The 27,709-nt window shown below is 33.3% G+C and overlaps 1 protein-coding gene across 6 annotated transcripts in view; it reads left to right on the top strand.

Moving 5' to 3' along the window:
* LOC124364700 (zinc finger protein 2 homolog) overlaps nt 1–26,729 on the top strand; it is a 52,939-nt gene extending 26,210 nt beyond the window's left edge. For 5 of the 6 annotated variants that reach the window (XM_046820381.1, XM_046820382.1, XM_046820383.1 and 2 more), the window contains 6 exons: nt 874–1,054; nt 2,350–2,587; nt 3,630–3,770; nt 4,710–4,871; nt 8,639–8,800; nt 21,503–26,729. In XM_046820381.1, coding sequence (XP_046676337.1) covers nt 874–1,054; nt 2,350–2,587; nt 3,630–3,770; nt 4,710–4,871; nt 8,639–8,800; nt 21,503–21,754 — 1,136 coding nt within the window. In that variant the 3' untranslated portion in view covers nt 21,755–26,729. The remainder of the gene's footprint in view (nt 1–873; nt 1,055–2,349; nt 2,588–3,629; nt 3,771–4,709; nt 4,872–8,638; nt 8,801–21,502) is intronic. The other variant, XM_046820384.1, reaches the window with a different exon arrangement.
* Nucleotides 26,730–27,709: the final 980 nt, after the last annotated feature.

Below are 27,709 nucleotides of genomic sequence, written 5' to 3'. Positions count from 1 at the left end.
CGCTCCATTTATTGATGAGTATTGCTGAACAAGCTATAGAAGAAATGCAGTTTATGCACCATGGGGTGTCAACCCACTACTCTAAAGCTGTGCAACAAACTCTGGATGAGGAATAAGCTCAAAATATGGATTGAGAGAGGTGGACTAGTCAACTACCAATCCAGATTTAATGTGCATGGACTACTACTTGTGGAGAAGGTTAAAAGACAGTTCATGCATCGGCCCACGACCTGAGAGGAAACGAAGCAACAAATTAGGATTGCTGTTTAATCAATAAATGGAGAAGGGATCTTAAGTGCTGTAGGAAAACTTCAGCTCCAGAGTAGAACTCTGTTTAAAAAACAACGATTACAGTTTAAACATCTGTAAATAAGGTTAGTTGAATAAAATAACTATTGGACTGAAATATTTAGAACCTAGATAATTGTAGGAATAACAATTACTAGAGAACATCATCTAACAGAGAAAAATTAAAAAAAATAAACTAATTAAAAAAAAAATTGGAAACATGCTGAAATTGAAAACGGTAACATATTTTTAGGAGTACTTCTTTGATAACCTTACAGAACTATAAAACAAGGTGACAATAAAAAACTGTGAAACCGCACAACTATGACATTTTGGATCATCCTGTATACAAGAAGTACATGTTAAAAAAATAACCCCCTTCCCCCAGTGCCAATTTAGGATATTTTTGGATGTTAAAAATTATTTTTCTGAACTCTTTGTGGTTGAAATATGGGGTTTTCGTTTAAACGAAGTTAAAACTGTCGATGAATCAAAAAGTAGGTAATAAAGTAGTAATAATAAGTAGTAATAGATATATTTATTGATTGCATTAGTAAGAAGATAGATACAATTTATTCTTTCCAGAAAAGGGATTCAGTACATCGAGAAACCTTGAAGTACACTCAGTTATCCACACAGGATATAAATCCTTTATCTGCAGGATGTGTGGTAAAGCGTTTGCCAGAAAAGCTGAAATCCGTGACCACGAGAGGACACACACAGGAGAAAAGCCATACCAGTGTGAATTCTGCGGTGCGACCTTTAGGTACGCCTTTCACCTCTTGAGTGCCTATGATATTTCATAGGTACATCCAAGAAATGCCAGGGTGTTTTTTTTCCATTTTTACTTAAAATATTATATATAAAATTTTATCTTTCAAGATATCAAGTTAATTTTGTTGTATGTTTACATCAAATTAACTATACATTCATGTGTAAACTCAAAACTATATTTGCTTTACAAAAATAATTAAATAAAATTGTAAAAAAGTTATTACAATACTTTATTAACTTTGCATCATCTAAAATCTTTAATTACAAATTCTAGTACCTAAGTTGAGATTAGTATGATGATCTGTGTATCAGTCAATACAAACAATTAGTAATCCTATCTTCCTTAGAAGTTATGGTACAGAAAATTTTCCATTTTTTGACACTGGTCCAGATCTGCACATTTTTTACAATTTTGAATTTTACACATACAATTTTTTGTGTGTATTTTTTTGCTCAAAAAGTTACTCATATGCTTTGCCTTAGTATAAAATAAAACATTTGGTTTATGACAATATTACACATACACTTCATATATGTAGACTATTTACAAGGCAAAAAGCATCAAAGCAAGTTGTGATGGTGCTTTCACTGTTTACACATTTCTTGCTTGCACAAGTATCTATATTAAAAAAAAAAGCAAATAAATAATGTGATTTCAACCTAGAAACAATGATGCTAAACCAAATCACCTGAGCTTTGTTATCGGAAGCCACGAACAACCAAACATGAAATCATTTAAGTATGAAACGTAAACATACAAACGATATATCGATCCTAGACTATCAAACATTGCAATATTCAAATATGAGGCATTTTGATATAATATGCAGACTGTAATCTCGATAAAACTGAGTGTCTGTACTATATGGATGTCTGTATTTCTAGGAAAACTGCCTCTGTCCGTACTATATAGATGTGGGCACTGAAAGAGTTAAAAAATGTTCCATTTTCAAGTAATAATTGTTAAGTAAGATGTTTCAGAGAGGATTTTTTATGAGCATTATATTTTTCAAAATGAAATACATTTATGTATAAAAAATGTTAAAAACTAAAACAAAAAATTTGTATATAAACCAAGAGGGTGTGTTCATTGCTATTTAGGCTCATCTGAAGTCAGTACATCTATGTATAACAATCTCCAATAACCCTCTATAAAGATACATTGAATCTGCTGAGCACTATAGCCCATGTGAATATTTACGATTATGGTATTTACACTTACTGTAGAGTATATGTAGAGACACCTGGGGCTGAAAGTATTATGTATCTTTGTGATTGCATGGACAGCCAGAGGAGCAACCTTCAGTCTCACAAGCGTGCGACACACTACGATGACAAGAGGTACAAGTGTATGGAGTGTGGGAAGGGGTTCAAGCGGCGGAGATTACTGGACTACCACATGAAAGCAGCTCACACGGGCGAGCGGCCATACAAGTGTGGAGTGTGTGCTGCCACCTTCATATACCCGGAGCATTTCAAGAAACATCGACGGATACACACAGGCGAGAAGCCTTTCCTCTGTGAGGTCAGTTACTGTACCAAGTCCTAAATTTAAAAAACATGCTCAAAGATTATTTACTCAACAAAGTACTTTGCTGTATAGAGGAACTATCCACTTCTTTCTAATTTTAAATTGTATTTTCTGAATAGATTTATATTTCAGTTTTGAATTGAATTAAACATTTTGAGTTAAATTTAAAATATCTGAGAAATTTTAGGAGGAATGGTCATAAAAATTTGTTTAGAACATTATTTTAATTGAAGATTTGGCAATGAAGAGAGGGGTGGTGAAATTTGTGATGAAGCTGCTGAGAGTAGATCAACTTTTTGTTGAAGTCTTACAGTACATGTTGGACTTCATAAACAGTGACCCCAACGTCATGAACATTATAATCACTGGTGATGAGTCTTGAGTATACGAATACAACCCGGAAACCAAATCTGTCATATCAGTAGAAGTTTTCCATGTCACCATGACAGTAACGTCAAAGTGATACTGACAACATTTTTTTACTCCACAGTGTGGTACAACACGAATTTGCAGCCACAGGGTCAATCAAGAGTACCAAGGGAATGTCCTTTGTCACTTGTATGTGGTGCAAAAAACTAGGGTTATGGTTAAGAGGAAATTGGCGTATTTATTATGACAGTGATTCAGGACTGATCAGCCTTTTTGACAAAAACCCTGACAAGTTTGGTGTATAAAAAAATACATAATGAAGGCTTCTCAGACTGCTTCTGGTGTGGAGTCACAAGGAGATTACTTTGAGAGTAATTAGGTTTCTAACACTCCAGTATTTACACTGACAGTATTTTTCCCTGGGAGTGTTTGACCTAAAGTCGGATACTTTTACAAAATGTCATGATAATGTCTTTGTGTATGGACGTTCCAAAGTGTTAATAGAGAGTAATAACAGACTCCTCTGGTGTGTTAAATTTAGTTGTTTACAGAAAAAGACATAATTTTAAAATATATTATTATAGCCTGGCATTTGACTTAGCAGTTTTATTGAGTATTTATTCAAATTTTGTACAATAATTAGTGAACATACATACATCTGTTACAGGTATGCGGCAAAGCATTCAATAGCAGAGATAACCGAAATGCTCATCGATTTGTTCATAGTGACAAGAAACCGTATGAGTGTCTGGTCTGTGGCATGGGATTCATGCGTAAACCTCTTCTGTATAATCACATGCAAACACAGGTTAGTTTCTTCAAATTAAAAGGTTTGTATGAGTAACCTAGGTGTATACATGATGATTTATAAGGGGTTTGTAACGTTCAGAGAAATTACAGCAGACACAAAAACAAGGAGTAAAAGTTGTCCTACAGAGAATTATTGTGGGACATCGGTTTTTTTTTTAAATTTACAAATTCATATTTCTAAACGGTTTTAATAGTGTTTGTTCAGTAAATACATTTTTATTCTGTTGTCAAAATCTCATTTAATGGTTTATTACAGAATACGCAAAGTCCGATATCCGGTTAATTGTTTTGAGGATTAGCTTTGGTTATGTTTTTATAGAGACGGATTTCTTTTATTAGGATATACATTCTGTAGGTAAATACCCAATAATATATATTTTTCACATTTATTTCAGGTAAAGCTGTTTTTGCTTAAACTCCTTAAAATACCTTTTTGCTTAAAATACCTTCTATTAATACGATTATTACAAATTTAGAATAAGTTTATTTCATTACTAAATTGTTAAACAATAAATTTGCAGTGTTTTTCTGTTTATTTCAAGGTGTTTGGTTAAACATGTAAACTTATGAATACAAAATTAAGGAATCCACTTGGAGCGAGGGCCTTTTGCAAATACATTTCATTACTTGTTTATTTGGTAATTTCATTTAGTGGTAATTTCTTTATAATATCGATACAATTTATTTTATGAAAATCATTTTTATATTAGTAGTTGATGTAAACTAGTAGTTAATGATTTTTTTATTGATTTATTTCTAAACCAAATATTAATATACTAGTTTGCAGGATAACGTTAATAGTAAAAAGTGATATTTGTTACTGTTATGAAAGTAAACTTTTTTAAATCAGATTTACCTTACTTTTGAAAAAAAAAATGCTGTTTAAACAACACAGCTATGGGTATAAACATAGAGGAGTTCATTTAATTGATTCTAGGGGCACTTAAATGACACGATCGTGGTGAACCAACCTCGCCTGACAACCGACGAGGACAACATACTGGTGGCTCAGACTGGTGGCGAGAACCTGGAGATGGCTTTTGTTACCGACAGTGACGGTAACACCAAGCTCCTGCACGCTGATGGCTCTGTGGTGCGTGTCAGTATCCTACTACAGTCAAGATTGTAGAGAGTAGAACATATGGTTAACTGTAGCAATCTGTCTAGTTGTGCCTTAATTGAGACTTAATAGTTCATGTCATGATGCATAATGTGACATTTGTGGCCACTTGTTCTGATTACAGCACAATAACAATCAGTTCAATTAACATTAACAATTACAATAATGATAGCCATAGTGATAACAACACACTGATCTGTACATTATCATACATTACACCCAGCAGGGGTCACTTCTGGCTAGTTTATACTTCTAGTTGAACCCACACAGAGCATAGCAAAAACCGATGTGTTACTTTAATCATCTGGGCAACTTTATGGATGTCCAAGAGCGGCACATCACTAACCGCAAATGTTGAGAATTTGGGGTGCAAGGGTAAATTTCATAGGTCTAGTATACTGTGGGAGATGACTGTTGGAGTTGGTGGAGTTTGTTCCCTAAGTGTCAAAGGTTCTTCTTAGCCTGGACATAAGGGTGTCATCCCTGCCTGCTTTGACTGGAGAGGCTGGTTCAGACCTTGCTTCCCCTTCTACCGAGGGAACATGAGATGAGATTAGAGCCCAAAACTCTTCCTCATGGATGACAACAGGAGGTGGCACCTACCCCCAACCTTACCCATCCAGAATATCCTGCCAATGGAAGCAGTACAAAGGACCTTATAGGACTAGGCCAATTTCTAAGCTTCTTGTCCTAAGAGAGCAAAACATTCTTACATTAATTTCAGTGCTGCTGAGTGGATTCAAACAGTCATCACCAAGTCTGACTTTTGCGGTTTTTCAATTAAAACATGAGCAGCTATGTATACTTAATCCTCTATGGAAGTATTCAAATTAAAATAGATGACTAAGAGCGGAGATATAAAGAATCATTCACTAGAAAATTTCATGCCACTGAGAGTTATAACTGTAGTTTAGGATTAGAATTAGTATATATTTAATGGGAGCTTAGATATTTTAAGATTTTTGAATATGCATAAAAAAGGTAATAAGTCAATCTTTCTCAAGTAATTATTATTGATTATTCCATTATACTATATGATAATGCTTGCAAGATCTGGTCGCCTTGTAACATAATTTTAATGACATAGATACACATCTAAATATGGTAAGTGCAATACTGTTCCCCTAAAAGTTGATAAGTAATAGCAGGTATACATTGAATTCTTCTGTTACTTTGGGCTTCTGATTATGAGGCCATGTGTGGACGGAGATCAGTTCACAGAAGTAACATTTACGTGAGCTTTCTTCTCTGGATTTAATGTTAATTTTGTTAGAATAAACACCGATATCAATCATATCAATCAAAGGAATGTGGTTTGACTAATTAGACCATTGATAAAATATATTAAAATTATATTCTCATATAAGTTTTACCAAAGGAAAGACTTCTTTAAAAAATACACAAAATACTTATAGACCATTAAGTTTCTCATTGATGACTATTTAGTGATTCTATCCATTTTCAGAAAGTTCATAGATTACATCCTTTTCTAATTCTTTATTTAAAGTTGATTGTGGTTGAACGTTTATTTGAAAGCGTGATAAAATTGTATCAGGCATTTTCCATTATTATGTACTTAAAATATGAAGTAGGTGTAATACCAGTTCTCAAAGACTGTATTTCAGGTTTTTCATAACAATATGATCACCTAGCTTTTATCTTATCTTGACATTTAAATCCCACTATCCCACTAATATTATAAATGTGAAAGTTTGAATATTTGGAGGTTTGTCCTCAAATCACGCTGAAACTGCTATACGGATTGTGCTGAAATTTGGAACAGGTATAGCTTTTGGTCTGAATTAACAGTTAGAGTGCTTTTTACCACCCATAACACATTCATTTCACCAAATAAAGTCGAATTCAAATTGAAAAATTAGTTTGTTTACATTCGAGTGTTATGATAAGAACGAAACGTATTTTGACAGCTGTTGACAGCTATAGTTCGACAAACTTTCTGAAACATCTGTATACATTTGAATTTACAGTGCTTGATCGGTAGTGTAATGCAGATAGTAAATAAAACATTAATATACAAATTTTACTTCAGATTGCGCCAGTGACGAATTAAAATCATCTAATGCATTAAATACTGTTATAAAACTAACCTTAATGAACAAAGTTATGAATGTTTTCACATAAGTTACTTTAAACTGGCGGGCTTCCTTGACATTATGATATTACATTTTAACAATGGCTAATGGAAGAACAGAGAAATGAATACTAACATGCCTCAATGATTCATTCTTTCCCTGGCTACAGTCCAAAATACAAGTGTAATGCAAAACTTCAATAACGATTATTTTGGAAAGTTGCATTTGGAAATAAGAATTTCCCTCTTATACCGAAAGTACATAGTAAGTAGGTAGGACTCTCCCCTAGGTCGTAATAGGCTTTTCAGTCCTACTTATGTGTGTATTTTCTTCATCAGGACAAGGTAAACTCAATTATGTCATCACGATTTTGACCAAAGTAGATTTCTGAGAACTAGATAATCGAATGTATATAAAATTTGATTGAGGCAATATGGCAAGCTAAACTGTGACAGTAGATAAGTGAATTTAAATGGTCTTAAGTAGGCACTATTTAACCGAAGTAGGCATCTCGGTCCTATGTAAGTATATATATATATTTCTTCTTCGTCAGAACAACAAGGCAAACTCTACTATAGTGCTGGAAATATCTTAAACATGAAATATATGACAAGGACTGGAAATATACGCTTTTTGACCGAAGTAAGTTTCCGAGACCTGTGTGATCTGAGATTTGTGTTTTCTTGATCGGGATGACAAGGCAGATTCAGCTCTGACGTTATGTATATAATTAATTAGAACCAGAAATGCTCCTACACATGCCAAAGATGATATAATAATTAAGTTAAACTCTGATACTATTTACCACAAACTTAAATAATATCTACCTGATGTATGCCTACTTACATTTTAAAATTTTATGTCCCTCATATTACATCATAACTGCTTTTACTAAGCAATATAAGGACTTTGGTTCTAAGATTGCGTGCGAAGCCACGGGTAACAGCTAGTAGTTTATAAATAATGGGTAATAATTAAAACATACAAGACAATTCAATCACTAAATCGTTTTACTCAATATCTCTTTTTTCTTACATTAACCTTTTTAATGGTTTAGAAATAATGGACAATAATTAAAATATACAAGAGGATTAGATCACTAAATGGTTTTGCTCAATGTCCCTCTTATCTTATATAATTTAAATTGTTTATAAATGATGGTACATAATTAAAAAATACAAGAGGATTAGATCACTAAATCGTTTTACTCAATATCCCTTTTATCTTACCTTGACCTTTTAAATAGTTTATAAATGATGATAATAAGTTTATGACATAAATAAAACATACAAGAGGATAAGAATCCCATATTTTGTTGAACTAAATATCCATTTTGTCTTATCTTGACCTTTTAAATAGTTTGTAAATGATGGGAAATAATTAAAACATACAAGAGGATTGGATCACTAAATAGTTTACTCAATATCTGTTTTATCTTATACCTTTAAATTGTTTATAAATGATGGTACATAATTAAAACATACAAAAGAATTAGATCAGTAAATCATTTTGCTCAATACCACTTTGTTATTGTCATGAGCAATAGATAAACACATAATGTCAAGTATTTTTAATGTCTGCATAGGTTTACTCTTTAAAAAGTATGTTTTACTTGTAATCCTCTTAGTAAAACATGGTTTATATTATTTCTAGGAACTTGACCCAGGAAGCCAAGATACAAAAATGTACATAGCAGAACTAAAGGAGCATGTGATACTGCACAAGGAAAGAGAAGACGGCATAGTGGAAGGTGATGAAATTGTGGAGGGTGCGGAATATGATGAAACTGTGCAGCATCTTATTATAGACGGCCAAGTGAGTATTGTAACACATACTGGTAACGAGATATTGTAGCACAGAATAAGTATAGTTGTATTAATAAATATTTTACATTTTTATAATATTATATAACAGACTGTCTTGTAATATTGGATCAGTCGGATTGGCCTCCTAGGTCCCCTTATTTAAATTCCTTGGATTTTTATCTTTGGGGTCATAGCAACTTATATATGCAGAACTAGTTAATTCCAGAGAAGAATTTTAAACTCTTGTGAACTACTTAAGAACGACCGAGATGTTATCAGAAAGGCTACACGTGGTTTCGTTAAACGCACTAGATTGTGCAGAAATTATCAAGGAAATCATTTGGAATCCCATTTATAAGGTATGGAAATGGAAATAAAAGGTTATCAAAGATCAGTAATAAAAATGTTTTGTTTTATGAAGGACGTTCGTTTAATAGCCGTAGCTCGCTAAAAAGGCGTTTCCGGACATATGTTTATATAAACTTTTTTTATTATTTTGATGAGAGGAAACCACCTGAGAAGTTCGTCAGGTTACTCGTTGGAAACTGTATACATTTGTACATTTTCAAAATTTAAATTATAAATTGCACTGTCATTTATAGTTTGCATGATTTAGTTAGTTACATTGGTGAGAACCTAATTAATTATATCATTAACCCATTGCGGATCGTATTGTTTTGGCGCGCGGGCACCAGCGGGCACGAATTAATTTACGGTCAGCGGCCGAACGAACAGCAATGGTGCGCCACATCGTATTGCTCGCTATTGTATACTAGAAAATTCAGCTGTGAAGGTATTCGTTCAGATGGAACATGGGCCTGCTGGGGTATCCGTAATGTAGGAACGATAACACGCGAGCAAGGTTCCGGGGTGGCAGGGATGATGTCTGAATCATAGTCTAAATAAAGCGGCTCGGGCGAAGCGATTACAACATCCGGGCCATTATAACATGAACTTTATTATTATATATTATTACATGAACAAAGTACAATCAGCTGTGTTCCAGACTGGCGTGAGCGACCACTACAGTACTGGGCGAAGCGATTACAACATCCGGGCCATTATAACATGAACTTTATTATTATTATATATTATTACATGAACAAAGTACAATCAGCTGTGTTCCAGACTGGCGTGAGCGACCACTACAGTACTGGCCTGACTATCACTGCCACTGTCATGCTGAAAACCTCGCTGGCGATTCCATTACACAGTACTACACGAACATGCATTTACTCAGCCGTAACCTCGCTCACTTGAACTGGGAACCTGTCATGAGTTGCCAGGATATCGCACCATGTGCAGAGCAATTTGCAAGAACAATTTCCTGTCTTATTAAAGCCTCTTCCAAACCACTAATAAGGCGTTCCACCCGCAAAAAAAAAATTAAAACCATGGATTTCACCCGATTTGATAAAATTAATTTGAATCAGAGACAAAATAAGCAAAAGATTAAAAAAACAACCTTTCAATAAAGATATTTATCAAGTTTTCAGCACGCTCAGACAAAATTTAAGTAAGTCCCTTAAAAAGTATAAAAAACAATATTACAGATCAAAACTTAACAATTCTCAAAATAACCCAAAAATGTTCTGGACTATTATAAATGAACTTGCAGGTAACGTAAAAAAGAAAGATCCATTTCCTATCCAAAATATTTTTCCAGATACCCCTTATATAACTCATAGTATGTGTAAACAAGTAGCCGATGATTTTAACATATTTTTCTCCGCGGTGGGACACAGCCTAGCTAGTGCCATTCATTTAAGTAGGGACCCGGTTTTGAGTGATGCGGACTACAGGCTGGATACCGTGTTTACATTACACACTATAACTGAACTCGATGTAATACGACATGTGACTGGACTGCGCGGTAGATCTGCCCCTGGACGTGACGGTATCTCGGCCACTACGTTAAGAGATAACATTCATGTATTTTCTAAACCTCTTCTGCAATTAATTAATTTAAGTCTTCCTTCTGGGATTTTTCCAGATATTTTTAAAATTGCAAAAGTAATTCCTTTGCATAAAGGTGACAGCTTTTTAGATAAAAATAATTTCCGTCCCATTAGCCTTTTGAGTGTATTCTCTAAGATTCTTGAACGAGTGATTAAAGAACAACTTGTAAATTATCTTTATAATAATCAAATCCTGTGTGACTGCCAGTATGGGTTCAGAGAGGACAGGAACATTTCTGATGCTCTGTTCGATGTCAATAGGCAAACTAATGACGCAATATCCAACAACTTACGTGTTATTCTAATATTTCTTGATCTAATAAAAGCGTTCGGTAGCATCGATAGAAATAAGTTGATTCTAAAATTAGAGTATATTGGAGTAAATGTAATGCGCTTTCTTGGTTCACAAGCTACCTCACGGATAGGCTAGGCTACAGACCGTGTCTATCTGTGGGACTGATAAGTTGATCTATAGCCCTGAACATGTAGCAACTGTGTAAATGTGCTCTTCACAATTTTAAATATTATAGTGGTAAACTTTTGATTTTAATAGTGGTTTTTTGTATCAAAGTGTTCAGTGAGTATGTATAGTTGTTATTATACAAACAATTTGGATTAATAACTGCTTATAAGGACAAAAATAACATTTTTACTCAAAAACTTTAAGAATTTCAGGACAGATTTTGGAGTAGATTGCATGATTGATAGGAACTCTATACACCTGCAGCCACTTGACCCTTGCACTGACTGATAAGATAAGCTAATCTCCTGCAGCCAACTATTCTACATATTTTGTTGGTATCACCAATGAATTAATTTTGACTGGAATGTCCTTATAAATGAACAATTTGGAAATTCCCCATTTAAACAAATCTTAGTTTTGTAATTGTCAAAGCATTACTGAGGACAATTAATAACAACTACTATTATTAAAATAAACACTGTTCAGGACTAACATTGAAGGAATCAAACACTACATAACTCAGCTCAATAATACTTTATTTTTGAGCTCTTTTCAAGTTAAAAACGGAATAAAAGTTAATTTCACTGAATAAATTGACACCAGATATGGTGACAACTGGAAGTAGTGTTGACTGCTGACATCTCACATTTTCCACACCTGACCTACATAACAGCTGATGAGTATACAAAGCGCTGCTTCCACACTAACTTCGTTAAACAACTCTTATTGACATATTTTAACATCAGACAATTGCTACTCAACTTAGACATATAACCAAGATGCCTCAATTTACTGAAGGAGATTTTGTTTTCGCTAAAATAAGAGGTTACAGACACTGGCCAGGAAAAATAATGGAAGTACTTGAACCAATGAAAAGTAACACTACTAAATACAACGTTTCTTTTTTTGGAGACAATACAGTGGCTGAAGTAAAAGATTCTAAAGTCTTCCCTTATAAGGAAAATGTCCATAAATACGGAATCCCATTAACAAAAGATGGCATAAATAAAACATTTAACAAGGCCCTAAGTGATGCTGAAGCAGCTCTTGAAGCTACAATAGTTGCTAAAAGGGCTATAGAGTCCTCGGAAAAACAAACTTTTTCAGACCAATTTGTTTTTAGCTTGGAACTCAACAACAGCAATCACAACAGTACATCGGACCTTAATAACACACTAGAAAATATACAAACAAAGATCTTAAATACTAACAACACTGACCTTGAGACAATTACCATATTGGCTGCAGAGGCTGGAAATGCGTTGCTAATTGAAAATAATAATCTCAAGCAGGAACTATACAGTTTAAAACTAACAAACTCTAATTTGGCACAGATGATTAATAAACAAAATAACACTGACGAAGTTAAATATCAGATAAAAATTGAAGAGTTGGAAAATAAAAATGTATCCTTAATTAATAGGATTGAAACTCTAAATGAGACGATTGGGCAAATAGAAAAAACAATTGGTTAAAGAAAAAATGCTTAGAGATGAGCTAACTTTAACATTTGAAAACTTTGACAAAGATCAATCAGACATGATTAAAGAATATCAACTCAAAATAAATGAACAATCTAATATCATAGCATCACTAGAAGGATTACGGGAAAAACATAACGAAGAAAATATCAAGGAGCTATCAGACTGTGGGATACAAACAGACCCTCAGCCTGAGACAAATATCCCCGATACCAACCCGCTGCCAATATTGTCCCCCAACTCTTATCTGTTGACTGAACTGACACAACTAAAGTTAAGGCAAGATAAAATGGAATATCTGATTGAGAACATGGAAACACAATCAGGAAAACATTATTCGGGCAGTCTTGACAATACATTCAAAATAGCTAAATGCTCAAAACCAAACCAAACAATAAACAGCTTTAGAAAAGTAAGGAATGCAAAAAATTTTTTCAGCATTTCCCTTAACCCTAGAACTGTTAATCGACATAATTATGTCGGTTAATGCCGCTTTTGTGGTGTTAACCGTCAAAATTTTGTCGATCAAACATTCCCTCGTATAATTACTTTTTATAATATACTCCGGTAACGTATCGATATAATTCATGCACCATTGGATTCGGGAAGAAAAATGCTAAGGAACAGATGAGTTTTATTCCTCTTTGTATTATGGTTATGACGTAGCAAGCTTGTTATTTTGAACGTAAAAGAGCGCCGTTTGTTTTGACCGCCATATTGCCGCTGCCGTTCTGTATCACTTTCGTGCCGAGCTGTGGATATTTGTAAGTTTTAATAGTTTTACACGTGTTTTAGTGTCGTATTTAATGTGTAGTGTGTTGTTTGATGTCGTAGTAGTGTAAACATGTATATTTTAGAATAAATCAATTTCTATTTACTGAAATATGTTTGAGAAATTACCGGCTTTGTGTAGGCTATGGCAAAATGACTTGGCTAAAATTCATTTCACATAGTTTGTTATTGTTTTCACTTACTAAACGTTATTTATAGCACTCTTTTAGCTCTGAAGTAACTATTTATTTTTGGTAAATAGATAGTTTTCACAATAAAATATATATTTCCTGTAATTTCTTTGGTTATATATAATAACTGTTTGGCTTATTCTATATTTTTTTCAATATCTTTAGTTATATTTATAGTTTTCTAACTACATAATATTTCCTATTACTTATAAACCATAAATTTATAAATTTTGATATAGTACAAGCTTTAGAAACTATTTTATATTTTGCTGAATAAAAATTTTTCGCAAAATTTTTGAATAATGGCAAAATTTAACTTTTTTTACTTTTCAAAAAATAATTTATGGTAATTATTTCATTACTACTGTATATTCTATTTTATTCTAAGTAATAAAATGTGCAAAATAACATGTATTCATAGATAAATGTATTAGCAAAACTTGTTTTACCAAAGTCTTACGTGTACACCCGATTTTCAGAATTTATACGCATCGCTGCTTTTTGTTCTATAGCTTAATGATGCTTTCATAAATGTGTATAATGTTTATGTTTTTCTGAAACTAGATAAAATTTGACACAGAATGGCTATCTCACTTATAAATATTTCTCACTATAACTTCATTTGCTAGGTATGGTCCCCCCCAAATTTAAGAAATATTTTTCGTAAATTTTATATTTGATTAAAAAAAGTGTTTATTAGAAAATTTTTTATGGTTAATTTTACAATATAGTGCAATTCTACGTTTAATTCTGAACACAAAAATATATACTCTTATTTATATTGCTTTTATTTTATATTTTTAATAATTTTTTTAAAAAACCCTTGCGCGAAGCTCCAAAACAGCCCGACACTACAGGATGAAATGACCACCAGTTCTAGGGTTAAAGCTTCCAAATACAGAGACGAATGCCAAAATTGTACTGAAAAAATCCCTCAAAGTGGTCTAGGTGTTATTTTAAGCGGTAAACACCAAGAAACAAAGAAAGCCTCAATCCCGCAAAACAAAACATCCAGCTACCAAGACTGCAAAAGAAACATCTTTAAAGAAACCAAAACAAACAACTTTGTAAAAAGAAAACCTCCTATGAATGCAGTAAATCGTCCCGAAGACCAAACTATTGAAGATTTTTATGGTCAATACATAGAACATTTCATTAATCTAAACCAAGACCCTCAGACAATGGAGAAAACCCCAGGACCAATTTATTCCCCAAAGGAAGACATCATAATCCAAAATAACAACTGTTTTTTAGAGGGTATTCAAAATCACAAAGAAACTACTTAAAATCTCAATCTTCTAACGACACAATAAACCCTAATCAAGAACTAAATCAAACACTTAAACTACAGTCCAAACAATGTAACAAATCCCAACTGATACTTCTACACCAAAACACACAGGAAGTCTCAAATAAAATAAATAGACTGCAACATCTGGTAGAGGAAACTAAACCAGATGTAATAGTTTTGTCAGAACATGGTCTAAAATCCAATCAAATAATTAACACCGTCATGTTTCCAGGTTTCTCCCTTAAAGCTCACTTTAGTAGAATAGAACTCCGGAAAGGTGGTGTATGTATTTATGTAAATAATATTCTTGAGAACTACACAGAAACCATAGACATGTGGCAATCTGGAAAAAGCACTCAGTGCCCTCTCAGAACTCATTGAGAAGACAAAAATTCAAAACTCCCCACTTATAATTATGGGGGACATTAATGTGGACTTACTAAAACCAAATAGAAAAAATCTTATGCTAAATGAGACACTTGCTATGCACAACATAGTCAGACTCCCGCTTCCTCCAACAAGAATCACTTCCCTCTCAGAAACTTCTATTGACTGGATTTGCACTAACATGAATACTAATCAGCTTACCACTAAGGTAATTGACGCTGGGCTGTCAGACCACACCGCCCAAAGCTGCGCTGTCAACTGCAATCCGAATACAAGCACTCAATTCCGAATCGAACGTTGCTTCAAGAATAATAACCTGCAAAATCTTAAATACCTGCTTAGCAAAGAGAATTGGCAAACTGTTCTTTCCACCAAAGATGCAGAAGAAGCTTTTAAAATATTCCTTAACATCGTGAACATTGCACTAAATTCAGCTTGCCCTCAGAAGAAAATAAAAATATTTCATAAACAAAAACTTAAATTTCTATCTGACCCTGAAGCCAATAAACTTAAAAATGAATATTTAAAAGCACTCAGAAAATTTGAAATTACAGGAGACGTAAATGACAAACAATTAATGTCTGAACATAAAAAGACATATGACCTCCATCTAAAACTACTGCGGAAGCAAGCAAGCTCAGACCACATACAGAATTCTGAAAATAAATCAAAAGCAATGTGGGAGATAATTAATTCATCATGGTCTAAAAAAGAAACTAACATGAAACGAATTCATTTGGAAGTAAATGGAAAACAAATAAACAAAGTGACAGATGTTGCTGAACACTTAAATACATTTTTCACAAGTATTGCAGAAAAAACACTACTACCACAGAAAAATCTTAAAACTAAAAACGTATTAATGAATATACCTCAACCTCCACAGTTTTGTAGTTTTCAAGATACAAGTGAAAAAGAAATCAAGAAAATCATAAACCAGCTAAAAACAAAAAACTCATCCGGAATGGATGAAATTTCATCTAAAGTCCTTAAACTCCGCTGTAATGAACTAGTACTCCCTTTAGTTGATGTAATTAATAAATCCTTAAATACTGGTCATTTTCCTTCCCAGCTTAAAACTACAAAGGTCTTCCCAAAATTCAAATCTGGAAATACTAACGAAGCAAGCAACTACCGACCAATATCTCTTGTATCGACCTTCTCCAAAATTTACGAGAAAGTTGTTTTAAACAGACTTTTGAACCACTGCACAGAACATAACCTACTCAGCGATTCCCAACATGGTTTCACCAAAGGAAAATCTACTACAACAGCAATAGTCCAAATGGTAGAGTCTTTGGTTGATGGCTTGGAGGAAGGAAACCTAACGACTGCAATCTGTCTTGACTTTAGTAAGGCATTCGACTGCCTGGATCACCAGCTAATAATTAAAAAACTAGAAACATTTGAACTATCAGGCATAGTTAAAGAATGGTTTATAAGCTACCTGAAAGGCCGCACTCAATTGGTAGAACTAAGACATACAGAAAATGGGACCGTCAAAACAGCAAGATCCAGCCTGCAGCCTGTAAACCGAGGTGTTCCTCAAGGATCAGTAATGGGCCCGGTTCTCTTCATTCTCTTCACAACTGATCTCCTCCAACAACTCGGAAATACTTGTAATACTATAATGTATGCTGACGATACCACCCTGGTATTTAAAGAACCAAAAACAGAAAGTCTAGAAGTAGCTTCCTATGTAATCTTGAACATGGCTTACCAATACTGCCACAATAACGACCTTGCAGTTAACACAGCTAAAACCACTCAAATAGCTTTTGGAAGAAAAGCTGACAAAGTCCCAAACCTACCAGATGTAAACAAACAAGATGAAGCTAAATTCTTGGGCATAACTCTAGACAAGAACCTCTCTTGGACGCCTCAAGTGGATAATTTATGCACAAAGCTTAGCTCCAGCCTCTATGCGATGAAACGGATAAAGGATACAACAGATGAGAGAACAATTAGGGTGGCATACTTTGCGCTTTTCGAGTCACACATAAGATACAGACTGTTAGCCTGGGGTGGAACTTCAACCACTAACATGCAAAAGGTTCTCAAGAAACAGAAAAAAGCAATCAGAATTATCGCGGGACTGCAAAGACTCGACAGCTGCAGAGAGGCTTTTAAATCACTTGGTCTTCTTACTGTTGTCTCTCTCTACATCGAGGAAGCTGTGATACATGCAATAGCAAAAACCCCTACTAGAAGAGGCGAAGTTCACCAATATAACCTAAGAAACAGCACCCAGTACAATCTTCTAGCACACCGAACGACTCAGTTTGAGAAGAAACCGTCATACATGGGAACCAAACTTCACAACCTCCTACCTCCAGATCTGAGAAGCAAGAATGAAAGAGAGCTACCACCTGCATTACACAAATGGCTTATCGAACGTCCATTTTATTCGATGGAAGAATTTTATCAACAGATTTTTGACTCTTAATGTATTTAAAAGTTATTTTCTTGTTACTGTTATTATTGTAATTTGACTTAAATACTATTCTCAAAGAATATGTAAATTCAAGAATTTTGATTGATTGATTGATGGGCTTCCTGTGGACTATGGAGTGGTCCAGGGGAGTACGTTGAGCCCAATTCTGTTGATATACATAAACAATATTTCTAAATTAAATCTGAACGGCAAACCTGTTTTATTTGCCGATGATAGCCTTATTTTAATTAAGGGCAATGATTGGTTTGATGCTCGTTCAAAAGCAGTATATGACCTTATGGTCCTAAAGAATTGGTTTGATCAAAATATTCTTTCACTAAACACCTCGAAAACTAAATTTATGCCCATTTCTCTCAGGGAGTCTACAGACTATTCCCTGGACGGACTAGTTGTTCACAGTTGTGGCAGTTATAATAATGAATTTTGCTCTTGTGAAAGTATTGAAAATGTCTCGTCTTATAAATATCTGGGCGTTATTTTTGATAAGCGTTTGAAATGGTCGTGAAGAGAAGAACAAGGAAATACATATTTGCATTCAAACAATTAAGGGAAATTTTAAATGAAAAGGAAATTAAACTTGCCTATTTTGCCTACGCCCAGTCATTGTTTTCATTTGGAATAATAGCCTGGGGCGGAGCGTACAAAACACTTCTGCAGCCACTGCAGGTAGTTCAGAACGCAATTTTAAAGGCCGGGTATAAAAAATGTAGGAGATATCATAGTGATACCTTATATAAAGAAACCGCTATTCTGTCAATCCGTAAAATTTTCATAAAAACAATCCTCATCCATATTTATAACAACTTTACAACAATCTTCTCAACAACTTCACACTCTCATAATACTCGATATGCACGTAACATTGGTGTTGTCCCAATGCAAATTAGTAAATCCATATCATCAACTAACTCTTTCTACATATCCCATCTTCTATTTAGAAATCTTTGTCAATATTTTCCTGATCACCACATTTTCGATTCACCATCGGTATTTATGTGTAAAAAACGTTCAAATGAATGGTTGTCTCTTATCAGTATTGACGAGGCTGAATCAATTATTACGGCTAAATACAGACGGGACTACTTCTAACATTGCCCCCCCCTCCTTATCTAACCTGTTACTCCACTACCGACAATTATGAATGGATTCATGGTAGCTCGTAGTATAATTTATCTATTTAACTTTACTGCTTCACTTTAATCCTCTCAACCAACTACTGTATATAAGTTAATACTCTGTCGTTTCTACTTGATTATGGAAATACACCATCCTAAATTTTAATACTTTTAATTATTTGCTAAAATTGACATTAGTACAATATTTCATGAAGTGTGTGTGTGTGTGTGTGTGTGTGTGTGTGGGCGCGCGTGCGCGACGAGCGCACCACGTAGTTCGCATGATTTATATTGAATAAAGACAGCAAATTACAATCCGTCCACGGTTTCATGGCAGCAACTCGAGCCTACGCACAGGCTTTCTACAGGCCCATGTAGGCTTATTTCCTAGGTCACTAATATTTTTTATTTATGAGTTCAACTTCTTAAAAGAAATTAACTGCTACTACTAACGAATGTACAACTAGTTATATAAATAGATTCCTTAATTGTATATTATTAAATAACTTATAGTTACTGCTTAATTTTTACATTGTTACTCTTTGTTTATGTTTTAAGGAGTTTGAGTTTTAGTTTGTACACTATTTCATGTACCGAAATTGGAAATAAATTATTATTAAATTCATTGTCTAGACTAAACCCGCCAACATGTACGTCTGCGTCGTTTAGTTCTTTGTCACTGTTCAAAAGTATTATAATAACAACTGTGGAAAACACCCAATCAGAAGCTCTAAAAAGCAGGTAGTAAACTCATATGAATGATTTTTCAACTTCGACATACAACTGCGATCTGTAGGATATTTATAAAACTTGAAAATTCTAAACGTAGACCGTTGTTAAACACCCTTAGTTGACAAGTGAAGACGATCGCCCGATCTATCAGACATTACTAGAACTATTTGGAGGGAAACTTAAAAGCAGACCGCTTTTGCGACCTGAGCTCGTCGTCGTGCCGTTAGACCCGGCCGCTGCATGACGAGCCCGTCAGTGATCCGCAATGGGTTAAGTCACTGGATCAGCTGGATAATTAATTCCAAGTTAAACCTTCAAATACCTGAAAGTAGTTTATTGTGTTATTTGTAAGTTTACCTCAAGCCTGATTCATTCATCATTCATTGTATAATGTGGTGCACATTTATTTGTTAAATAATAATTCGATTTTCAGTGAGATAAAGATAAAAGAGTGCTAATAATAGTGATTGTAGTGACGTTGTAGCTTAATTTCTAAAATGAGTTTCAAAACATAAACACAGGTTCTGGTTTTATTGATAGTTATAAATGCTTATAAATATTTATAAATGGGTTATAAATGCCTGATCAATCATTGCACTTCAGACAAACTACTATTATGAAACTTTTCTTGTGGGATGCGTAACTCTTTCCGGACAAAACATGGGCACTGCTCGTGATATAATATATCATGAGATATAATATAACATATTATGAGATTAGTTTGGTGGGTTCTACTGGCTCTGCATTGTGCTGCTACCCTTGAGAATAGTTTGAACTATTTTAAGCAATATTGCAGCCGTTTTTCACAGTACATTTACTGCTTTGTTGACAAAAACTCCAGCTGAGTGAATTGTCTGTCAATGTAAACAAAATAATTGAGCCACTGTGAATCGGTTTCTTTGTACTTTAATTGATGTTTTCATCATAATACAAGTTTGCTCTAGTTTTAATAAAGTTTAAAGTTCAATAAAATAATGTAATCAGTTTTAGGCCTCATTTTCACATGAAAATACATCACTTTTATTACTTTGGATTGAGTTGGTAGGTTATAGTGTTGAAAGAATTTGTGAATTATTCATTAGGTACTATTTATTTTTTTGATGACTGCAAGTACAAGTGAATTACAAATTAATGACATAAGTGATATACTAGGTGACGATTTAACATCCAGTGATGAAGATATTTAGGCCTAGATAGCCCTAATAATAGGAATTTTTATAAAGTTTATTTTTCACAGGTTATTGGAGTGGAAATAATATTACAAAACAAAATATGTTAAGACACACGTTTTAAATAAAACAGATATGATTTGATGCACCAATAGATTTAAAATATACATTAAATTTAGGATTTTGCTTTAAAAACAACAACAAAATATTTGTTTTAAGTATTAAATTGTAAAGTAAACATATAATAATTTACCAAAAACCTGTTTTGTACCTTGTTTTACTCTACATTTAAAACCTAATCATAAAAAAATCATGCATTACCCTATTTTTCAAAATAAAAAATGTTAGTTTAAAAAATACAACATTGTACTTTAACTGAACATTTAAATACAATGTATAATGTATTACCAATGGCGTAGTGTAGCGGGTACAACGGTTATCACAAGATAACCGGATCAAGAAACGTTGAGCGTGGCTGCTGCTTGGAGGGTGACTGCTGAGCGATCCTGGCCTTGCAAGCAGCCCGCCTGCCCGGCCGTTGGTGGTGGTTCGGAAGTCACCTTTAAGCCGTTGGTCCCCAGGTTAAGTGTTAGAGAGAGCTTCTTAGCCCTAACTTCGCCTGGTAAAATAAGACATCTTTACTTTACTTTTACTTTATAAGTTTAAATATATCATTACCTGTATTGACGATGATCGCAGGTACACTTTGCCAACCCCGGAGGTATAGAAGCGCTAGAAGAGGGAGGTGCGGAGATGGAGTCCGTAGCTGAGATCACCACACTGGAGGAAGGGGCGTGTCGCGCTCTGGTCGTGCCCAACGCCAGACACTACTCGGAGCAGACAGCTGCTGTACAGACAGACGCCGGGACTGTGCAGCTGGTACAGATCCGGATACCAACAGATACAGACGGGCAGACTTGGATCAATATCCTGCAGCCTTCTGATCAGTAATTGTACTATAAGTGATCATTATCTGTAAATTTTGTATTAGATTGTAGTGATCCAACAGACAATTAATATTCTTTTAAAGTATGTAGCACATGTTCAATGATATTTATTTTAAGTTATATTTTTTATTGAATGAAAATGTTATACTACATATTAAGATGAGAAGAGAGATAAAATCTGATGTTACAGAATACAGAAGTACAGTGAACACCCTTTATTTCTGATGAATTTTAAAGATAAAATAATTGAAAATATTCATTATAAGTGGTAATTAATATCAGGAAAATGCTGTTTACCAATCTTTTTTATTTATGGAAGATATTTTCCATATGTAATATAAATCTTAGTAAATATAATAAGATTGTTTTGATTATTTTCCATTGTTGACATTGTAGAGATAAGTTGCAAATATTCAAACACTGGAAAGCTAATAGTATTGCAAGCAATGGCGAGCAGCTGAAAAAAAAGAAGATTTTGGGAAGCATTGGGGCATGATTGGATTTTTATTGGTACATCCAAGTTGGTTTTTGTAAGATTATTTTGTAACATATCAGCAGTGGTCATTTAATTTTCTATTGTGATGATCCATACAATAAAATTTGTGAGTTTTAGTGGAAATGTGTTTTTGGAGACCACCAGTTCAAGAAATAGTTTATACAAAAATGCCCATCATGTTTGAGTATGTAAGCATCTGTTGTAATCAAAGAAATGGACTGTTTTTAAGGGCTGATAAAATTTGGCATGCAGGTTTAATTGCAGAGTTCTCAGTTTTCCTTTTTCATTGCTAAAACTTTTTCTTTATGTGGAAACACGCTCTTATTAAAAACCCCATAAATTAATAAAACTGCTCTAACCATGTTAGTTAAATTTGTTTTCATATACCCAATACATGCTGTAAAAAACTTAAGAAAGAGTTTTAGATATATCTGTTAAAATTCTGAATGTAGTATTAGTAAAATTTTATTGAACTTAGGATAGAGCCCAAGTGGTTTTGATGAAGTTCTGAAAGCAAAACCTAATTTATAATAAATACAGTATACTCCTTCTTAACCTTGGCACTGACCATAATTATTTCCCAAAATGCTAGCTCATTTCTGCGATTTTGTAAGGGATTCTTATTTTAGTAACTGTTCATCTATTTTGAAGATGCAGACATTTTAAAAATATCAGTTTATCTTTAGAAAGACATGTAATTTACATAGAAATATTGAATCATTTGAACTTTACCTTTAAAAATAAAAGGACTAATATAAAAAATGTGCAATGAATAAATTTTTCTCTAAAGTATACCACCCTTGCAGGCAATTTGAAAGCAATGTGAATTTTTGTATATACCTAACTCACAAATTATAAAAAAAATACTTGAGGAAAAAGTTTGGTGATACTTTTGAATAATATATCTATAACAACTCTAAATTTGCAAAAAATCAGATTGCATTACCTTGTATGTAATTATGATAGTTTGGATTTTATTGGATGAACTATTTTTTTTTTCTTCTTAAAAAATGTATAGAAGATTATGTTCTATAAGATTTATTACGGTAATATTTTAAAAATGTTTACAAAAATAAAAATTGTGAAATAAAAGCTTAAAGTCTTTTAGAAAATCTTTGCTTTTATCCAAAAATGATGTATAGACCTATAGAAAGTACATTTAAATATAAGTTTAAAAAAAATGTACAACAATGTATTTTTATTTCTATTACACTATGTAAACTCTCGACAGGGAACTTTGATGAATATACAGTAGTTTTTTAGTGTTCAATAATTACGAGAACAAATCTCAATTGGAAATGTAAACGTCCAATTTACAGTAAATATTTTCTAATGAAACATAAGTATAAGTAGACTTACTATGAGAGATCATATTACAACATAGTTAATGTTTAGAAAATAGTTTAGTGGCATTTGAGAATGTAGTTAATGCTTCGATAATTGCTTAAAGCCAGTTGCAGGGTTAAAAAAAATTTTAACAGCTTTGAACACAATATCATGATACATATAAAAAACCATAGTCTAAAACCAGACCCAAAAAAAAAGATCCAGAATGAGAAAAAGTTGCTAGCGATTTTGGTTTAATGTTCACATTCATCACTGAATGGAAAAAACTATTTCTGCAAAAAATACTCCTTAAAAAAATATGTTATTTTCTTTTCACATGCAATTGAGACCAAAAACTCAAACTAGACCTCCACAGCTCTCTATTATTGTGGGTACATGCAACATCCTGTAATAGGAAGAAATTTGTGTAGAATTAGGGCACTATTCTTCATTAAAAGAATCCATAGAGCCTGATTTTAGTTTATATTTGTTCTGCTGATTTAATGTAGTCCATTGTTAAACTGTTAAACTTTAAGAGCCTTAAAAGGATTAATTGCATATATATTAGTCCTGTTACCTATTCCAAAAATTAAAAAAACAAACGTCTAAAGGGAATTTATGCATTATGTATTGCATACGGAACAATATTAAATCATATAATAGGTTATGTACTTAGATTGTATTTTTGGTCCATGTAACTTAAAACTTTGTTATAGTTTCGACACACATTGTGAAATATGATAATTTTGTCAACTGGTAACTATCAATTGGTCTATGTAACTTGAAACTTTGTTATAGTTTCGACACACATTGTGAAATATGGTAATTTTATCAACTGGTAACCATCAATTGGTCCATGTAACTTGAAACTTTGTTATAGTTTCGACACACATTGTGAAATTTGATAATTTTGTCAACTGGTAACCATCCAGGTGTCCATAGTTGCATTTTGTGATGACTCAACCTTTTATTTATTGGGTACAATCGACTCTCACTGGTAAATACAATTTTACCAGTGCTATTATCAATCAAAATGGCTCATTTCAATCAAAAGTTTGTTAGTTATTGATGGAATTCTGGTGACATATGATTCATTCCACTGTCCGAAAAGCTGACTGGACCTAACTTCCACAGAAAACAGTCCCCTGCTATTTTGGCAGCCATGCCATGAGCATATTCTTGATGGCATCTTGGCCAGATCAGACATCCACTGAAGATTAGTCATTGAACTCGATCTTGGCTATGTCGAAATGGTTTCATGCAAAATTTCAAAGCCTGTAGCTCAACTCTTTTTCAAGATATCCTGTGAAGACTGACGGATAAAGATACATTTTGCCAGCCCCGAGTGATCAACTTCGCTGACCCTCATAAAATAATGATGGGGCAGTCATAACGTTAACTGGCTGAAATACAGTGTTGTTACAGTGATTGATGACAATGTTTATTAAATTTATTATTATATTAATTATATACGTTTCAAAAAATTTCCTTTTTTTTATTTGGTGTGAAGATAACACTATGATCTGAAATGAAAGCATTTACATTTATTTACATGAACTAAATAGGCAGATTATGTAAATCTATTATATTGAGAGAATTAATACTTATTAAAATAATTGACATCAATGTGACTTGTGACATCTTACTATATCATACAAGAAAAGATTAATATAAAGCAGGTGATAAATTAATATTCAGCAATATTTTAACAACATTATTCTTAACTTCTACCAAAACAAGAACAAAGTGATTTAGTTAAGTTGAACTAAGAGGAAGAGTCAAGACGAGCCATAACAAGAATTCTGCATATTTTTGATAATAATTGTTCCAACTTGTACCAAGACAAGAGCAGAGCTCTTTAGCTATGTTGAACTAAGAAGAAGTGTCAAGATGAGCCAGATCTAGAGTTCAGGATATTTTTTTATAATAAATGTACTCAAATTGTACCAAGTCAAGAGTAGAGAGACCTCTTTGGCTAAGTTTAACTAAGATGAAGAGTCAAGATGAGCCTGAACTAATATGCAATTATGAGCTTTGTGTGAATATAGTTTGATACCATTCACATTGAGAGCTGAATGAAACACAAATTCCTCCAACAGCAAATTCAACAAAATCTTCAGCATTAATGACTATATTAGAGTGTTAAAATTCATTCAGAACTTGCTCACTCCTGGTTTTTTTTAGTTTTTTAGAAAAATGATCTCCTTCTCACCCTAATTCTGCCTACCCCACGAGCTACTATCTTATCAAAAGACAAGGGTTGATACGATATAGACAAGACAAGTCAACGGTCAATATTCTTTATTTTCATAGTTATTAAGAACAGAGTTAGCGTCAATACATTATTTACAATTATAAGTTAAAACCTGAGGACCGAGATTCTTGAATTATGATACCATGTAAATCCTGGGCTGCCAAATTAAAGTCATTGTCATGTTTTTTATTTGACGATTATGGATATCACTTCCTCAAAGATTTCCTGGATGTTGCTGATACAGTCAAAAACAGAGTTTGATCCCAATCAATAAATAAGTAAAAATTAAATCTGAATAAATCTCTAGTTTAGGATAAAAATGTTTACAAGCACTTATTGGTTCATTGAACATCATGTACAACATCAGCCATAAACTGGGAATAACTGTATTCTGTCATTCTAGCATTCTTTATCAGAGGTCTGGCAGATGTTCTCTTGTTTTATTTCAAGCGAGTAATGAGACAAATGAGATTGGCAAGTAATGATTGGCTGGTTCAATATAGTTACTTACTGCGCATCTCTGCTTGACTATATTGTGGAGTTACACAAATTAGCAAATAGTTTTTTGACTGAAAATCAGTCTATATAATAAATGTTTTGTATACAACAATTTTTTTGTAAGGTAAGTAGGCTCAAAGGAACTGTACATTTTTTATAAAATAGGTCATTGGTTATAAATGGAGTTCACTGTATTTATAAAATTGACTACTTTTTGGTAAGAACTCATTATTATTACTGTTTAAAGTAGTGTTACTTTAAAGTTAAACTAATTTAATTTTTACACATTATGTTATACAGTTCTGTATAATTTTAATACCTTAGAAATTAAAGCATAATTTATGTACAGAGAGTGTCAATGAGTTGGCAGTGTAAAGTACAATATACATATTAATAAAGCAAGAATGTGAAGTTTTATTTATGTTATCAAGGAAACTCTCACATTGGAACCTGTCAGTATGTGCAGACCAGTGGAATTTCAGTTCCGCCCATATTCATACTCAAATCAAATATTGTTGCATGTTTAGTATCTTTGTGGTATGTTATTTATTATTATTGTTATATAGATGTTTAGTATTTATTTTTCTTTTTGTTGATGCTTTAATATTGTACTGTGCTGTTTTCAATTAGAAATTAATTTATTGCATGTTAACCCTTCCAGGGTCAACTTACTGTAGCCTTAGATTGCCTATTATTCATGTGTTGGGGTAAAAACATTTTTTGACCAAAACTGTTCAATTTGATTTTAAATTGCTTACCTGTCATGGAAAAATGGAAATATATCCATAAATAATTTTTCCCACCTTTTTTTTGTTATAGACCAGTATGCGTATATAAGCGTCATTGACCCTTCCACGAATTGACATGCGTATATAAATATAATTGATGTTTAGGTTTAGCGTAATAAAAACATTTTATGTTTAAAAATAAGTATGTATTACATGATTAGGGTTAACATACAAAACAAATAAAGTAAAAACTAATCATATAACAAAGGAGATTGATCACTGTCCATTCACATAGTCCTCCATGTTATGATAAGCTTCGAAAAAGCTATCTGGGTGAAGGAACGGTTTGTTTACACACATTTTACAAAAATAGATCGTTTCTTTTCGCAGATATTTTTGTAGCAGACATGGCATCGATGACCCTTTGCGTCTCTTCCCATGAGACAACGTTTTCCGTCTAGCTGTGGTACGCGGGGTGCAGAGCGACTGAGAAAGAAAGAGGCAGGCAGCCTAAAAATGACCTTGACTTACTGCTAAAACCCCTCCCCCCACCAAGCAGCCCGAGCTATTCCAGAACAACCTTCCCCCACCTTACTGCCACCAAACTACTTCACTCAATAACTACAGAACTGATTGCAAATTTACTTTTTAGAGTAC

This window comes from Homalodisca vitripennis, chromosome 6 (genome assembly GCF_021130785.1).
Source record: "Homalodisca vitripennis isolate AUS2020 chromosome 6, UT_GWSS_2.1, whole genome shotgun sequence".
NCBI lineage: Eukaryota > Metazoa > Arthropoda > Insecta > Hemiptera > Cicadellidae > Homalodisca > Homalodisca vitripennis.
Note: the sequence above shows the minus strand (reverse complement) of the source record. Positions and strands in the feature narration are given on the sequence as shown.